At 36.7% G+C, this 18850-nt stretch overlaps 1 protein-coding gene across 4 annotated transcripts; it reads right to left on the bottom strand.

The window, feature by feature from the left end:
* Positions 1-254: 254 nt before the first annotated feature.
* Positions 255-18184, bottom strand: LOC113545547 (SS18L1 subunit of BAF chromatin remodeling complex). 4 transcript variants are annotated; one of them, XR_003404625.3, is made up of 12 exons: positions 17804-18183; positions 15701-15777; positions 13575-13659; positions 13236-13368; positions 12271-12435; positions 9832-9990; positions 7210-7305; positions 6121-6213; positions 5917-6036; positions 4380-4507; positions 3447-3747; positions 256-3211 (listed from the first exon to the last, which is right to left on the bottom strand). XR_003404625.3 is itself a non-coding variant. In XM_026944940.3 (11 exons), exons 1-11 carry the CDS (start codon positions 17870-17872, stop codon positions 3721-3723), a joined length of 1152 nt encoding a protein of 383 aa, XP_026800741.1. In that variant the 5' UTR covers positions 17873-18183; the 3' UTR covers positions 256-3720. The 4 variants fall into 4 exon arrangements, 3 of the variants coding, with proteins under 3 accessions (XP_026800743.1, XP_026800741.1, XP_026800744.1); XM_026944940.3 differs by having other exon boundaries at positions 256-3747; XM_026944942.3 differs by lacking the exon at positions 7210-7305 and having other exon boundaries at positions 255-3747; positions 17804-18184.
* Positions 18185-18850: the final 666 nt, after the last annotated feature.

The raw sequence follows: 18850 nt of genomic DNA, 5'->3' as shown, positions 1-18850 counted from the left end.
CTTGAGTTTTATTTTCATCTCTTTTATTTATTATTTTATATACATATTTATTGATATATCTTAAATCTAATTTAAAAATCTTATAGGAATGATATGTGCACATTTATAAAATTTCAATTATGTTCTTTAAATTATTTTTTAACAAAATGTTCTTTATTTACTTTGTCCAGTTAACTTCAACTAAAGCAAATAGATATTTGGAACAAAAACTATATCTAAATTTATCAGCAGTATTATTAATTATAAGTTCTTATTAGTGTTTTTTAATCACTACTTGTGATACACTATATGGCCAAAAGTATGTGGACACCTGACCATCACACCCATTTGAGGGTCTTCTCCAAACTGTTGACAAAAAGCTGGAAACACAATTGTATAGAATGTCTTTGTATGCTCTAGATTTACAATTTCCCTTCACTGGAACTAAGATGCCCAAACCTGTTCCTCCATGACAATGCCCCTGTGCACAAAGCAAGCTCCATGAAGACATGGTTTGCCAAGGTTGGAGTGGAAGAACTCGAGTGTCCTGCACAGAGCCCTGACCTCAACCCCACTGAACACCTTTGTGACAAACTACAACACCAACTTCACACCAGGCCTTCTTGCTGGACATCAGTGACCAACCTCTTGTGGCTGAAGGGACAAATCCCCACAGCCACAGTCCAAACTCTAGTTCAAAGCCTTTCCAGAAGAGTGAAGGCTGTTATAGCAGCAAAGGGGGACTAAATCAATATTATCTCTCATGGTTTTGCAATGTTATGTTCAATGGTCAAGTGCCCACATACCTTTGGCCATATAGTGTAACATTATTCAATTCCTTAAGCCAAAAGCTCATTTTATTTTCTTTTTCTACCAAACTGTAACAAAAGCAGACCATACATATATTACAAGTACAGTTTAGTTGTCAAAATGTATTTTGTCAAATGATAAGTAACGAGTGGTACATTCATATCTCTGAAAAAAAAAAGTTTAAATGTGGAAATTAATACATATGTAACATGAGTAACCTGCAATTATCCCTGCATTAGTTAATATTAATATGAAATTGTTATTACAAGAAATGTAAATGAAATGGCTATATAATTGGATCAATGGAAAACACCACAAAAAATCATTTCATGTCCATCAGTTAGGAAACTAACAAGGCTAAAGAAGAATATAAATAAAAAATAGATATAAAATCTTTTAAACAAACATTAGTCTCCCTTATATAAGTAAGACTGAAGCTGGACTAAAATCAGACTGATCACATTACACTGAAAACACCCTGAACCTGTATATAAATAAACATTACATTCATAAAATGAAAGTACATTGAAAAAGAATGTTTAATTCAAAATATCTACAAAATATAAAACATACAGGTTGTAAGCTTTGGCTATAATTGGTCACAGATTTAATCTTCTGTGTTCCTGGAATTCAGCAAGCAATAAAAAAAAAATTACAGTTAAAATGTCAAAATATACGGATAAAAATTTAAAAACAAACAAAAAACTGCAACAAATGACTGACATACGGTTAGAAATATGTCATATGAGGTCATGCTAAAGGAGAGGTTGAATGTCCAGGTCTGATAAATATGTTCATTCATTCAACAAAATTAAAATAAGGTGCAAAGTAAATTAACCCTGCTAGTTCTGGAAAAACAACCAAATAAAAATAATATGAAGGTTTGTAAATAGACAGACAAAATTATTTATCTGGTTGCAGGTAGTCATGTGCTGATAAGTAAGGAATAAAACATTCAGGGACATGCTGTTATAGGAGCATAATCAACAACGGGGTGGTGTAATGAAGCGGAGTTACTGCTACCACCCCAAAGTTGACTATTGTCCAATAACTGCACATCCCAAAGCGTTTTATTTCTCGCATACCACAGCAGTTTGCCGGTGCTAACAATTTTTGTTTATTAAAGTATGACATGTCATAATTTTATTCATTTATAGCAACATTTATGTTGTGGAATGACCATGATTTATGCTATAGCAGCTATAAAGAGTAGTTTCCTCACCAGCCTCTCTTTTTTCTCTCTCTTGAAGTTAACAAAACAAAACAAAAAAATGCAGCTTGTTACAGAGAAACCACATAGATCTCTGCACTGAAGACTTTCCCGTGCCTAAAAACTAAAAGATACAACTTTACCTCTGACTGTTACAAAGTGCTGACAACGGAGACTCCTTCCAAAAATACTAAATAAACGTGTCCTCACAGAAAACTTTACCATATCATCTGTTTATGTGGCGTGTCCACTATACAAGTCCCTGTGTAAGGTGTTATTAGAGAAACTTTTATATATTGGAATGATTACTTTGTTATAAAAGTTTTATATTGGCACATGCCTTGTTATGGGCTACTATGATGAGTGAATACTTTGTATAAAATATGAACAATACACAAAAGAACACAAAATCAGCAATAATGTACATATAAAGCACATATATGAGTGAGTAATTGAGTGATAAATCAATTTAACTATGATATAATTCTTCCATATTTTCACACTTCTTCACAGTTTATGTACAGATGGAACAGAGACAATAAAATCGAACTTAGAGTGCACAATATAGCAAATATATCATAACAAATCAGTTAGAAAAATTACAGAATTTCTATAGATAACCTGAACATTCACTTCAGATGCCAACAAATAAACTGTTGTTGTTGCGAGGGATAGAAAGTTAATATATGTTGGTGAATGTTGGTGTTTAATGAATAATATTGGTGTTTTTACAGTGTTGGATGTTGGTGTTTCATTAGGAATATTGGTGAATGGTGGTGTTTAATGGTGTTGGATGGTGAATATTGGTGTTTAATGAAAAATGTTGGTGTTTAAGGTGTTGCATGTTAAATGTTGGTGTTTTATGCTATTGGGTGGTGAATATCGATTTCTGACGAAGAATATTGGTGATTGTTGGTGTTTAATGATTGTTGGATGGTGAATATTGGCGTTTAATGGTGTTTGATGAAGAATGTTGGTGTTTTAGGATTGTTGGATGGTGAATATTGGTGTTTGATGACTACTGTTGAATTGTTGCCATTTAATGGTATTGGATGGTGAATGACGGTGCTTGTTGTAGAATACTGGTGTTTCGTGGAGGTTGGTGTGTGGTTGTGAATGTTGCGTGCTTGTTGGAGATCGCTGCTATTTGCTGGAGAATCTTGGGTTTCGTACCCCTTCTTAAACTGCTTCTTTTGAAAACTGTAAAAACGGCTATAAAAATAGAAAGAATTAAATAGAGAAAAATTAGAAAAAAACATACTGAGGTCTTGTTAACAGTACGTGAAACTAGCAAACTCCTGCACCTTTACACCATAACACATAACTCCATCTGATGGACACTAGGAATGTTAAAACACACTTATTTTACACACTTTATATAAACAGATGCTGAAATTATTCAGTAGAATTTGTATTGTTAGTCTGTTTTGTTTTGTCTGATATATACCTTATCTCTGTACAGAGATATAAGCTCTAAATCCCTGTGAGAACTGAAGAGGAGGTAGGTGAAAGAAAGTAGCCAGGATATTAAACTGTTAAACAGACAGACAGTGAGAGTGGTTTCCAATCTCAGTCTGCATAAGAAGATGGAAGCTGAATTATTTTTGAACAAGCCAATTTTCTCACTGGTCAGCACGACACAATGGTCAGCTTAAGAACACAGTATATGCGATCCTGTTCATTTGATTGGTTTTACGAATAGTCGATTTGGCGGAGTATCTTTACTGCTGGTAGTTTCCATATTGACCCTGCAAAGAAAAAAATACATATGTATATAATTCATAAATGCAGACTGAAGAATACTTTTATAGACAAATGTTTAGTGTTAAGACAACATAAACATTTCCTTAAGTACTATCCAAATTGGGATAAGATTTCCAGACATATGGCTGTTAAATAATGTTGCCAGAGGATGTCTGTAGTAATTATGATCAATCGCATGGGATACGAGTCTCTCAGTTTCCTATCTTTCTAGCACATAGTCTCCTATTTTCCTTTCTCATGCTATCCTTATATCTTCAGTTTTTTTGTCTACTTAGTGTTGTAGTTTTTCCAATCTCCTTGTTTTTTAAGTCTCCAAATTCTGTAGTCTCCTTAGTTTAATAGTTTCTTTATTACCCTAGACCCCAAGTTTCTCCATGTTTCCCAGTCTCATAGTTTCTTTGCTTCAGTGATCCCCTGTTTTAATTACTGTTGTCTGGTGTACCACTGCTTGTCCATTTGTATTACAATGATTGATTTTTCCACATTAACCCTGTCTGCAGGTACTCTGACCCAACATATAGATTTTCAAAGATTTTTGGTCTCAGCAATTACATTTGCCTACATCAGACTCTAACGTGTTACAGATTTTGATGTATGTACTGTGTGCATGTTGTACCTGTTCATAAGTGTACGATCTCTGTGTTTGAGAGCCAGGAGTAGATTGTGTGGATCGATATGAGGAATACTGCTGACTCTGACCCTGCTGATACTGAGAGTACTGAGATGGACCTCCCTGTCCTGGACCTAAAAAAAAGAAGGAAAATGGATGAGTGTGTCTGAGTGTAAATGTATCACAATTTTTATGAATGCCTTAGCATTAACTGGATCCTGTGTCTTTCCTCTGGGGTCACCTAACCTCTGGGCAGCCTGAGCACACCATTCTTCACCAAACAACAACATACTTCACCAAACACCAAAACATACAAGGGTCCTCCATGAAACACCAACATTCTTACCAAATACTTCACTAAACCAAAACATCAGCATTCTCCATCAAATACCAACATTCTCCAAACATCATTTTCTACCAAACACCAATATACTTCACCAAACACCAACATTCTCCATGGATCACCATTCTTCATTATACACCAACACTCTCCAAATACCAATATACATCTCCAAACACCAACATTCTCCTCAAAACACCAATATTCTCCAAACACCAAAGCACATGATGTAACCATCAAACACAACCACTCTCTATCAAATGCATAAATCCCAACATTCCCAACACCAACATTCTCCATGAAGCAACACCATACTTCAGCAAACACCAACAAACACCACCATTCTCCGTCCTACCTGACATTCTCAGACAAAATGAAATATTGTTCAGCAAACACCAACATACTCCACCAAAAACCTCTCCAAAACACCAACATATTCCACCAACATTATGCATCAAACACCAACATACTCCACCAAACATCCAGATTTTCCATCACTCACCGACATACATACTTCAACAAAAACGCAACATTCCCCACCAAACACTAACATATTTCACCCAACACCAACATTCACCAAACACTAACATTCTCCACCAAACAGCATTCTTCACCAAACACCAACACTCTCAACCTAATACCAACATAACTGACCAAACACCAAAACATATGAACATTTTCCATCAAACACCTACACAGCAACATCAAACATCACCAATGTCCAACAAACACATAAATCCCACCCCAATCATGGCATTACTAATGCGATTCAGAAATTCACCTATCAACAATCAATCAAAGGTTTAGCTCTAGTTCTTATTGAGATTCTAAGACTTCCAGATACTAGATGGTAAATATAAGTATATAAGTATAAGGTACATCGCAATGTATGTATAGAGATTTTTTACTTATGTAGGATCTATAATTATGAATTGTTTCGACAATTTATGCTGCTGAGTTAAGTAAAAATCTCAAATAATGACAAAAATTTTAATCAGTTGCTACTCATTATTCAAAGCATATGGTTTTCAACTTTATATATAAATCTATTGTTTAACTGTTCGGGAAATCCTTGTATAAAACTGAAATCTGTCTGAACATCATTTTCACACATTCTTTATTTTAAAAACTGCTATGACAGCATGTCTTTTATTCTGACAGTAATACAAGTGTTTAAGGTTGTGTGTGTGTTTGCATTCTTACCGTAACCCTGTCCTTGGCTGCTGTATCCTGGCTGTGATTGGTACTGCTGTTGGTTGAATGGCTGCTGCTGACCTGAGCTCTGCTGATATTGTGACTGCTGTTGGCTATACTGAGGGTTCCCTACAACAACAACACAAAAATGTTATATCTACAACATTCATCTAAAGTGTCACAATACGTGTCACATTATGTTTTTCTACCCACCGCCTTCATAATAGTGTTGTGATGAGTCTTCAAATGACCTCTCATAACTCTGCTCCCCATAAGAAGGCTGCTGATATGAGTACTCACTGTGACCTACAGGGGCAAAATATATATTTTTTAAAATTATTATTTGCTTGTACATAAGTAACACTAGCTTGTCCTGATTTTATCAAGTGACAGACATCCCTGGGTCAACAGTCAGCAAGAATGGAGCTTGAGTTCAATATGATCAGCCAATCACAAATTTCATCATACATCAATGCAGGAGTTCACCTATTTGGCTTCTGGTTTTAATTATGTGATAGTAGCCTAACAAGTTATAACTTGCAGGGAAACTTGGGTAAAATTTTTATTTATAAATTAAAGTTCACCCCACGTGACCTAACTTGCTACCAAACTCACACAAGCCAGACTAGCTATGGTGCAAATAGCCAATGAGATTGGAACTCGCAAAAGTACAGCTGGAGTAATAATCTAACTAATATAACTGCATTTATTTATCTTGGTAGATTAGCGAAATTATTTTATTTTGTTTTTTTTATGGTACACACTTAGTTGAGCAAAGAAGTGAAAAGAAGATGCTTGTGTTTGGCCGATTAAAATCGAGAACTTTAAGCAAATACTGTAATGTAACAATGACCATCATAGAGGGTTGGAAAGTTATAATTTTCATATACACTATATATCGTTCAAGCACTAATTCATTTCCCAATACTGAAAGACAAAGCACACTTCTTGTCCAGTCATGTACTGCACACATCTCCATACCTAATTCCATACAAAATAAAAACAAGAAGGTACCAGATCTGAAATTTCGGCACACCAAAGGCGCTCACAATTAAAGAAAAAACCTGATCTGAGACTTAGCTTAAAAATCTGTAATTTAGAAAATACAAAATACATATAAAATCAGAAAAACACGTTTGATTTTGCAATTAATGAACTGCACATAAGTGTGAAAATGTTTAAAAAAACTAGAAAAGAGAAAATGTAAACGAGGCAGAAGTAGAAGGTGTGCTAGATGTTTTAGGGAGGTGGATAAGCATGTAAATCGCTTGTATGAGTGTGTGTGAGGGTCCATGTGATTACCATCAGGGTAATACTGCTGGTTTATAGGCTCGCTGGAGCTCGGAGTGTGTCCGTACTGCTCTCCGTAGAACTCCTCCTGACCCATGTACTGCGATCCTGAAACACAGGGCGACACCACGGTTGGTTAATCAGATCTGATCTGATCAAATGCCCCAAGTCCTCCACTGCAGAAGAAGCAGAGGGGTGAATAAGTGGCTTCAGGAGTATAAAAGTGGATCTAGAGAGAATATACTATGGTGGGCTCATACTGAGGGAGTCTGTGTTGTTTGAGATGCCTTCCATGTCTTTCCTGAGAGATAGAATTGAATTATTGGCTTTATTTGTGAGAATGAATAGATTATTGACTATAACGAACTTGTATGAAAAGCTTAGGATGTAGCAATCTCATTATGAGGGAAAAAATAATGTAAAGATGAACAAATCAGCTTATATGCAGCATGAAATGTTGCAAAAATATTCCCTAATTTGGAACAGAGTGAAAAAATGCAGGGTCTAAATTAAAAAAGAAAAATGGCATAAAAATGGAATTAGCAAAGTATGTATGTACAAGAAAAGAGATGCAAATGAAATTCCAGCAGTGCTGAAAAGGGAAAAAAGATTGTTTTATTTCTGGTGTGCAGAAACTCCAGATATTACTATTTCCTTTAAAATCTTCTGAAACATTTTATTAAGAAAAACCTTATTAAAAATCCAAGCGCAATAAATCAAACCAAACGATCATGTACACCAAAGAAATGACAATGGCTCTGCCATTCTCATCCACCTCCCAAATCTCACAGAAGATTTCAGATTGCATGCCTTTCTGACTTCCTGGATGGAGACCCATCATCTGAAACTAAATCGGAACAAAGCAGAACTGATCTACAGTGGGGTCCAAAAGTATGAGACATCGAAAATCTGGGATTTTTTCATTTAAAACTGAATTCAAGATTCTGCACTATTTTTAGGTAAATGTAAGGAAATTTGTGATATTGTACTTTAACTCCTTTATACAGTAGGTCCAATTTTCCTTGAGTCTTATCTCTTTGAAACACATGTTCAGATGACATGCTGATGGATTTGATCATCGGGTTTTACACAAACTTGTGTAGTCCGTGCCAGCTCGAGTGTATGCTATCATTAAAGCAAAAGGGGGATGTACCAAATACGAAATAAGAAATTCTGAAATTCGTATAAATATTTCTAAGCTTCTAATTTTCACCCAAGTTGCTGCTGATAATATAATTTGTAGTGAAAAATATTGTACTAAATTAGAAAAGAATTCAAAATAGAAACATTTTTGGTCTCAGACTTTTGGACCCCATTGTACCGACTGGCTAAGCACTCCCCTGTGCTTCTCTGCACACATTACATCAACCAACTGATGCTTGAGCTTTCTTCACTAGAAGAATACAAAATTCCTTGACTATAGAAACAGCTTAAATTTGCCTACAAGCTCTAGTCATTTCCAGGCTGCAACTGTTACCCTTTATATGCTATATCAGAATGTCCTGGCATGTCCTTCCCTGAGCTCTAACCAGGCATGTAAGGCTAGATCTTGGTTTTGTAGGGTGCAGGCTAGTCAATGCTGGAATGAGCCTCTACCAGATCAATCCATCAACCCAGTGGGCCTCATTTATTATCTTTGAACAAAGTGTGTAAATGTTTTAGTAGGTCAGACCAAACTCAAAGTTCCTGCTGGATTTCCAAAGGGTAATGATGATTTTCTATGAATTCACATAAAAGGCAAAGTTCACACAAAGCTGAAAACGACAAACTGACGACTAATAGATGAGAGAACGCCTCGTAAGCAAAACATGCGCATGCATCTTTGAGTAATGCCGCTCAGCCACCGCAGCGCGTCGGCCAACTTAGACACTCACTGTCCGATCCTAATTTTATAATGTGCCATTACTGTCCTAACTGAATTGCTAATATTTTTTTGTCTTAATTAATGAATTTGTGTTGGATTGCGTTCTTTCAACTAATATGAAACAACTGAGTTTCACAATATTTTCATTAATTCGTGTGATATTGAAGTGATTTAATCTTGACAGCATAATTCAAATATAACATTAACTCGGAACAATTGTATGATTTGAATCCGACTGATCAAGGTTTAGTGAATTAGCGAGCCTCCTTATACATAAATTTATACAAACTCAGGAGCTCTTGTAGGATACTAAATTTTTTTCCAAACAAACTAGTTTTTCAAGAATACCACATTTCTTGGGTAAATGCTCTTGTAGAAAAATTTCCAAATAAATGTTTGTATCCAGCTTGATAAATGAGGTCCGATATCTACATTTTTTTCCTGGTAGGTCTTGAAACCTTTTGAGACATTATCTAGGATAATAGTTCTATTATCCTATTATCTGTTACTTTTTGGTTATTGACTAGATCTGTCATATGTGTGTGAACCAGAATTAGTCTTTAGTCTTTCAGGTTATGAATCCTTACAGACTGTCCAAACACTTGTATATTGCCCCTTAAGTTCAGGATAACAGCATTAGCCAAAGGCTATATGTAAATGTGAATGTTTCTCTCATGCATCAACCATCACACTGCATTTATGCAATCAAAAGTGAATCTAAACGCTTCATCTAGCCAAACCAAACCATACAGGAATTACACCAGACTTACCTTGCTGAGCAGGACGATAGCTTCCAATTGGCCTTTGTGATACCATACTGTTGCCTTGATTACTCTGTCCCATCATGCCCATGGTTTGCTGCCCCTGATAGTGCTGACCTCCAGAAGAGGAGTAATGGGGTCCTGAACCTTGCTGATGCATCATAGAGACTGAGGAAAATCACATATTACTGTAACACTAGTTATATCTAAATAAAATCTGAAGTCAAAAAACATCATGGAGGTCAAGGAGAAGCATCAGAAACAGCCAGAGAAAACTGAAAAACTAGTAGAGAAGAACTTGTAAGGGGAAACTCGTAGGGAGAAATTAACTGTGAAATAAATAGCAGAAGCCAAGCTAGGGTAAGTGCTTGCATGGAGAGAAAATGTTGATTAAACTCGTTAGAGAGGAGTCAAATGTTGGGGGGATTGTTAAAGGAGGAGGGGAAATAATCACCGTGATGAACTGAATGTGTTTGTCTTTGGCTGTCTTCTGCCTCTTATTCAAGCACAGGAACTTTGGAACCCTAATACAACAATATGAAATATGTATTTTGGACACCCTGGTATATTAAACATCAAGCAAAAATGAAAAAAAAAAAAAGCCACAATATAGAAATGTAATAAAACTCTCAAACAGCAGCTCAACTTAGACCCACCTAAGACCTGTCCTAACGGACACAGCCTAAAGTTCTAAAGCAAATGCTTGATTGACATTCCTCTGTCAGTGACTGCCAGCCTGCTATGCCACACCCACGAAACTAAACACAATGGTACAAGCATCGGAAATCAGAATTGTTCAACGGTGCATGCATTAACTGTCCCAATTACAGAGTTAGCAAGGAAGCAGAGTTAGCAATGTTTAGCAGATTTTGCTCACTGGTTTATTTGTGCCCTTTTTTTTTTAGCTTTTGCTTGCTATGTTAATTTTCATCTGGTAGTTTAGCTTTCATTTGCTAGTTAACATTCACTTGCTAAGTTAGCTTTTGCTTGCTAGATTAGCTAGACTTTCTGTTCATGTGTGAACACAGTTTTGACGGGCAACATGTCCATGTAATTAGTGAGAGTAGAGTTTATACAAGATTTATACAGGATTTGCTGCCTACGTGTCTTTGACATTACAGAAATTCTGCCACACTTAATAAAGATATTGAAATGGCAAAGGTTACTCACAGTTTGTACTACCCACAAAACCAACACTTTTGTAACTAAGTAAGGAATAAAACACATTGGAGCGTGCTATTTTAGAAAAATAATCAATGACGGGCTCGTATGATTAAGCGTAGTTAGGCCTAGTTTATACCTGATATATGATTTTGCGTGCACACGCAGAAGCAGTGGCAATGCGAGCGGCATTGTTCACACACTCGCTTGCATATCTTTTTAACATCTGGGGGGTATAAAAGCAACATCGACTAGACGGCACGTCACAACTGAAACATCCCTGTCCGTTAGGTTTCCAGTCTGAACTGTAAAATGTTAGTGTTTTCATGCACAGTGATGGTTGGCGAGCTCTGTCTTTCTTTCAGTCATCCTGCTGCCATCATGATTATTGTCATGAGCTCTGACCTTACATTCAAAAGTATTTACAAATCTAGAAAATTCAGAAGACAGACATCTCAGTAGGTTTGGAGGCTACATGTGAGTTTTTAAAATTCAAACACTAACAGTAATAGGAAAATCAGTCAGTGTTAGTACTGAATAACTGTCTAGAATAGTACACAACTAGCGTTAATACACACCTCCAGTTTGTTTAGTTAGTTGTGGACACAGTGTCACACTGTGCTATACTGTCCCCTACCATTTACACCGGTATTGCACCAAGCGGACACTTTCTAATTTCTAAGGACGTGCACATGCTTCCAATGACTGTATACATGCAGCAGTCACCTTGTGTACATGTACAGGTAGTTAAAAGCAAGTACAATCCAGGCATTACTATTACTTTACTACCCCGAAGATGATTATTTTCAGCACATGCCAAAGTGTTTTATTTCTCCCTCCTCATTCTACTCGTTTATAGTTACATTTAATGTTATGAAACATCCCTGAAACAAGTTAGTTCCTTTTATCACTTATGTCATAGCAGCTATAAACTATAGCAGCTATAAAGTCGTTCCCTCAATAGCCTCTCTTTTTTTCTTCCCTGAAGTTAATATGACAAAAAAATGCAACTTGTCATATTCCTGAGAAACCAGAAAGTATAAACTCCTCTGTCCTGAAGACATACCTATGGCAGAAAGATTAAAGCTACAGCTTTACCTCTGACTGTGACAAAGCCCTGACACTAGGGACTCTAGTCTCTCAGTGTTAATCCTGATGTATACACCGGGTGAACACTTAACTAATGATTATCAGAACATTGGTCCATACAAGAATCCGATTCCTGTCCTGTCCAATCAGGTGTCTGGTTGAGTGGTGATTGACAGGGCGAGCGCTCTCTGGGCTCACCTTGGCTGTTCTGTATGTTGAGGTTGGTGCGGGAGGGCGGGTACAGTGCTGTGCCCTGTGACGATGAGGATGAGGGCACTGAGTGAGTGAAGCTCGACCCGGAGCCCATGGACGCGGTGGAAGGGCCGGACTGCTGCTGCTGCTGCATGGGGGTGTGACTTGGGCCTGATAACACACACTCACAGTCAAATGCGCAACCAGGATCAATGGCACGAGATACACACACATTCAGTTCATCAGCAGAAAAGGACAGAAAAAAAGAAAGACAAGGATTGAGTGGAGGGATTATACAGTAGTAGGGAATCAAAGTGACTGAAGTTGATGAGAAAGTGTGAAGCTTGAAGATGTTCCTTAAATTATTTAATTTAATTTAAGCATGTCACGCTTTTCATTTCATATCACCTAGAAGGAAGTAAGGACAGTCAAAAGGATGTAAGAGAAAGGAAAAATGAAGAGAAGGAGGGAAGGAAAGAAAGTAGGAAGGAGGGAAGGAAGCAAGGAAGGAAGGAAGGAATATAGAAAGAAAAACAATATAATAGAAATTGAGACATATAGAGAAGAAGGACGGAAGAAATATGTACTTAATGAGAAACAAAAGTGTATTTTTCCAAATTACACCTATTTTGTATGTACTGATGCTTTGACTTTTTTTTATTTATTACACTATTATATTATATATTATTTTATCTATTATACTATCCTAAATAATATTCCATAAAATTTTGGGGATGATTGGAAGGTCATCCATCCCCCTGTCACATTTTGTCCCTGTCACTTTTGTTCCAATTTAAACATGCGTCTACTAGAACACAACATGAAACTTTATATACTTGAAATAAAAATCATACTTATTGGTGTAGAGAAAAGCAGGCACAGCACACACAGAAAGCACTGGCAGTGAGACAGTCATGCAGTTAGACAGGAAGTACAGGAAGACAGCTGTGTGCAGGTGTAGAGAGACTCACCGTTACTCATCTGACTCTGCATTAGTGAGGAAGGAGCCATGCTGTCATTAAGATTACTCTGAGAGTGTAGAGATCCTCCTGCACTGCTCCCTCCCATCCCACCTCCACCCATACTCATCCCGGGGTTCGGCGGCTGAGAGAGAGCGAGAGACAGAGAGAGATTTAAATTCAAGGTTCTCTTAGTTATGTACAGCTAATATGCTATTTTGAGTAAATATATGAAAGGAAGGAAGGAATACAGAATGAAAAAAGGATGTAAGAGAGAAAAGAAAGAAAAGAAGAAAAATGAAGAAAGAAAAAAGAAAGGAAGAAAGAAAGAATTAAAGAAAGAAAGATTACCGCGGGTAAGAGGGACTGCATGTTTTGGTTGGAGTCTGCGATTGTGGCCAAGTAAACCAGGTTTCTGTGTAAAATCTGCTGATACCTAAACACAAAATTATAATGGAATAATAATAATAATAATAATAATAACAATACCAACATAACTTACAACATATAGCTGAATTTGATGATCATCAGTTCAGTTGCCAACCAGGAAGTACACTAGGTAACGTTCACTAGGTGAGCTACTCAGATTATAAGATAATGTTCAAGTCTTTTATAATTAAGTTATCTGGAAGGGACGAGTAGCATCATTCATAACAAATGGCTGGTGGCTGGTGACGGTGAGGCTTTAATTCACCTTAACCTAAGTTTAGCCCCGCCCACATTGTATTGAAAGGTAAGTAGGTCAGATAAAGTTAATGTGGATGATGTTAATCAGACGCCGTACTATTGATTGTGGCAACATTTAGAAAGAAGTCATGTATTTTAGTTTCATGGGAATTTAATTGGGGCAGTTAGGATATGAAGGTTGCATTCATGACCATAAGGTTGTGACAAATCCTGTGATAGCCAGAGAGTCACCCTCAACTGCTTTGTGCATAAAGTTTTTAATAAATACACTGCCTGCACATTTATTAGGCGAGTCAGTATTATGATCTGATCATTGTTTTTATGCATATTATCCAACTTTTTACCATCTAAACCTGAATGCTAACAGGGTAGAATTATTTTCAGGTGAAGTTTAATTGTTTAATGAAGGAGAGTATGGCTTAAAGTGATTAACACCCTATGTAAGGTGCGCATAATCATTAGGCAACTTCTCTACCTCTTTAAAATGGGACAAAAAGAGATTTAACTGAGACTGAAAAGTCAAAGATTGTAAAATGCCTATCAGAGGGATGTAGCACACTGCAGACTGCAAAACTATTGAGGTGTGATCACTGGACAATCAAACGTTTTGTTATGAATACTCAACAGGGTCGCAAAAAACGTAAAAAAAAAGCCTTAAGGAGAGTAAAACGTGAAGAATAAAACGTGAATAAAACAGGAACCGGTTCTATATATATATTTCAGAACTGCAACCTTCCAGGTGTGTCCAGAAGTACTTGGTGTCAAGTGCTCAGAGACATGGCTAAGATAAGGAAGCTGAAACACGACCACCACTGAATAAGACTCACAAGCTGAAGCATCATGACTGGACCAAGAAATACCTGAAGAGTGATTTCTCAAAGGTTTGATGGACAGATGAAATGAGAATGAGATGGACCAGATGGGTGGGCCTGTGGGTGGATCACTGATGGGCACAGAGTACCAGTTCGAGTGAGGCACCAGCAAGGTGGAGGAGGGGTTCTGCTGTAGGCTGGTATCATTAATAATGTTGGACCTTTTCAGGTTGAAGATGGACTGAAAATCAAATCCCAAACCTACTGCCAGTTACTAGAAGGAGCTTTCGTCAAGCAGTGGTACAGGAAGAAGTCGGCAGTGTTCAGGAAGGCCATGATCTTTATGCAGGACAATGCTCCATCGCATACATCAAGGTACACCACTGCCTGGCTAGCCATCAAAGGCATCGAAGATGACAGAATGATGACTTGGCCCCTTTCCTCACCTGACTTAAATCCTATTGAGAACTTCTGGGCCATTCTCAGGCGTGAGATTTACAGTGAGGGAAGACAATTCACCTCTTTGCACAGCATTTGGGAGGCTGTGGTGGCAGTGTCAGCTATAATTGATCATGAACAAATCAAGAAACTGACAGATTCATTGGATGGAAGGCTCACGGCGGCTATTGAAAAGAAGGGTGGCTATATTCATCACTGAATCGTTCGGAAGGGTCAAAATTTTTTTTTGTTAATTGTTATATGTTATTTTATGTTAGTTATTTGTTAAATAATACTTTAAGACTGAAGAATAAACAAGAAAGTGAATTTTTTTTTTAATTTAGTTGCCTATTAATTGTGCATGCTAATAATTTCCCCTGAGAAAGACAAATCTAATTTTTTCTTTGTTAAACATCCTATTTTGATGTGAAATAAACATTTAGGATCAACTGAGACCATTGTATTTGTTCCCCAATAAAATTAAGCTGAGAAATACTATTTGCCTAATAATTGTGCATGCACTGTAAAGCAAATACTTACTGTGTGCACTCTGCAGTCTTTCCTTTGCTCTGGTAGTCCATAATGCACTGAATCAGATAGTGATTTTCATCCAGCATCTTGTGGGAAGGAGAAACACACACACAATGCCTGATTTTAGACTGATATATTTCATCTAAATCTCTCACTACGTAGAAAAAAAAGGGAGTAATTCATAGCAATAAGCAAATTACTGTTCAAATTAAAGGAGCTGTTTGGCAAAAAATAAACCCCAAATATGGTCTAATAGACAGAACAGGTTTGAGGCTGTGTCTTTAGTTTTTTTTTTTTGTGGAGCTACGAGGCTAATGTAGCTAATATGTGATAGACGTCTGTCTCACCCAAAATCTTTTCTGCAATTCTTTACCTCAAACAACATGCACTACTTCAGGGACGTCACAGACTTGTTTATGTGGTTTATGCCACGGATGTGGAACCTGGAAGTAAAATTAAAATGATCTTCAAAAAACGAGAAAAAAAAAAAAAAAAAAAATGAGGAGCGCCTATGTAAAATCTCTGAAGGTTGGCAGGTTTCATTAAAAAAAAAGAAAAGGTTCCAGTGTTATTTAAGAAAAAAACCCCATGAACTAAACTTCACAGTGTGGCAGAACGCTGCAATGTTATTTCAGCAGAGAATGATCTTTTTTTTTCTTCTGCAGTTTGGTACCAATCTGTCCACTGGGCCCCACCCACAAATGTTTGAAAAGCCAGACATGGTAACATTAATATACTTCCACTTTGAACTTATGTTTGTAAATAAGTACCGTCCTTACATCCTTATTTAAATATGTTCTTTATAAATGAGATCATGTTGCTTCAGTAAGGAATAAAACACATAGTTTCATGCTGTTATAGGAAAATAATCATCGACAGAGTGGTGTAATGATGTTACCACCCTGAAGTGAATTATCTTCCTGTAACAGCACATCCAGAAGTGTTTTATTCCTCTTATACCACACCAATTTCGAACAATTACAGTATGTAATTAGACAGTTAATAAGACATCAAACCCCTGCAACTTTAACATAAACATTGTGCAGCATAAACTCCTCTGTCCTTACTGACTGTTACAAAGTGCTAACACTGGAGACTCCTTCCATAAATGTGAAATAAACATCTCCTGAAGGAAAACTGTACCATATCAACAATTATGTTTTCTTTGTTAAATAAATTTTTTTAATTATGTTACTACAGAGTATAAAATAATCTAATATATCTATAATATAATAATCTAATATTAAATAAAATAATCTGTAACAGCACTGTGGTTTAATGATTTGGATAAAACATGTGTATGATTATGTATTTTCAGGAAAATAGACTTTTTTTCTTTACTTTATTGTTCATTATCCTCATCGGTCCAGTGTTAAATTAAAGACTCCAAATGTGTCCTGGCTAATTGACTACTGTCCATTGTGACTACATCATTATGTACATTTCACTTTTGCTTGAATGTTTACTTCGAGCAAAAGCGCTTTAAAAGTGCATCACTGTGGCCTTATGTCACCTTTTCGACTGGAAATAATCAGGGGGAAAAAAACAGGTAATGCATTTGAAGACAAACAGCATGTCCTCCATTAAAGTGACACTGAAATGACAGCAGCACATCCATCACCTTCCAGTGCAAACAAAGGTGTGGAGAGAGGCTAACACTTTGTGTGTGTGTGTGTGTGTGTGTGTGTGTGTTCACCAACTCCAAGGCTTTATCCATTAATATATGGGCATTACTATTATATTATTATAAAGCAATTAATTAAATATATATGAATAATCAGTGAAAAAGGCATAATCCTCATTCCAGTATTTATACTATAATGTATAATAAACATCTAAACAATTTTATTGTTATTACTACATGGTTTTATAAAAGCAAAATCAGATGATACAAAAGCATTCATGAAAGATACCTGAATTAGGTTTGATAATTATGTTTAGGTTTATAAGCATAAGGTGTAAACCCAGATCCTTGCTTTTGTTTAGATCAGTGTGGACCAGTTGCCATTCACTTCTCCACTTTCACACCAATAATCACCAATAAACATAAAGCATCTTTAAAAAAAATAATAAAAAAAACGCGTTTCATCGCCCAAAAAACAGCTGATTTACCTTCTGTATGGTCTGCTGGGTCACTTCACCTTTTCCTCTCGGCCTTGTTGATGAAAATGTGACTGACATATTTTTAATCGCAGGAAAATAAAAATCTGAATATGAGAATGCTTTTATTCAAATATTTATTCTCTGGCTTTCAAGCGCCTGTCACATAGACAGGTCGGTAGGAATTATTATTAAGAAAATAGGGGTGTGTTCATTCGAAAATGTCTCTTTATCACAAAAAAATGACCTCTTCTGGAAAAACACCAAAAACCCTGAATATAAATAAGCGTAAATAAAAAATAGGCAGAACAGTACTGACGGTGTCGGAGATGGAGATGCTGAAACCGCCCCGTGGTCTACATGGAGGAAACACCCGCTCTTGGTACGCTCCACCCAGCTCTCAGCCGACCGCTTCTCTCCCTACGCTTCCACTACAGCTCATTCACTAACGTCACTACGCACAGTTCGGTACGTAACACGCCTTGTGCGCTGCAGCACCACGTAAACAATGGCAGCTCGTGTTTTCTCCTAGAGAGAGCTCAGGCGTAGCCACGCCCACGGCGAATCTGCTCCGCTGTGATTGGTCAGTGGTGGTCCGCGCCTTCTTGAAGGTTCTGACGCTGCTAATAATAATAATAATAATAATTATTATAATAATAATTTATTTATTTATAAGCGTCTTTCATGGTACCCATGGATATTGTACACTGTACAGAAAAAAATACAAAAAAAAATCATACAGCCATAGAAGTAAGTTAAAAATATTTAAAATTTGCATTCCGAATATAACAATAATAAACAGAGGGGATAAAAATGAGAATAAAAGGGGGGGGGGGGGGGGGGGGGACTCATGTGTATATAAAACTATGACATAACTTAGCAGACTAAAGAATAAGGGGCACAATAAGACTGCAAGAAACATTGGATGTGAGCAAGTGCAAGTTTTAGTTGAGTTTTAAAATGTTGAAGGGACATGCAGGCACAGAGATGAAGAGAGGGAGAGAAATAATAATACTTATATATGTATAATAGCTATTATTATTATTATTAGTAGTAGTA

This window comes from Pangasianodon hypophthalmus, chromosome 16 (assembly GCF_027358585.1).
Source record: "Pangasianodon hypophthalmus isolate fPanHyp1 chromosome 16, fPanHyp1.pri, whole genome shotgun sequence".
NCBI lineage: Eukaryota > Metazoa > Chordata > Actinopteri > Siluriformes > Pangasiidae > Pangasianodon > Pangasianodon hypophthalmus.
The sequence above is the reverse complement of the archived record's forward strand: the minus strand, read 5'-3'. Positions and strand labels throughout refer to the sequence as shown.

Excerpts from the sequence above, each read along its gene's own strand:
- LOC113545547 (XM_026944940.3), bottom strand. The coding sequence starts at position 17,872 with ATGTCAGTCACATTTTCATCAACAAGGCCGAGAGGAAAAGGTGAAGTG. Across the intron at positions 12,436-13,235 it reads GCAGAGTCAGATGAGTAACG|GCCCAAGTCACACCCCCATG; the intron begins GTGAGTCTCTCT and ends GTGTGTTATCAG. Across the intron at positions 6,214-7,209 it reads CCAGCAGTATTACCCTGATG|GTCACAGTGAGTACTCATAT; the intron begins GTAATCACATGG and ends TTGCCCCTGTAG.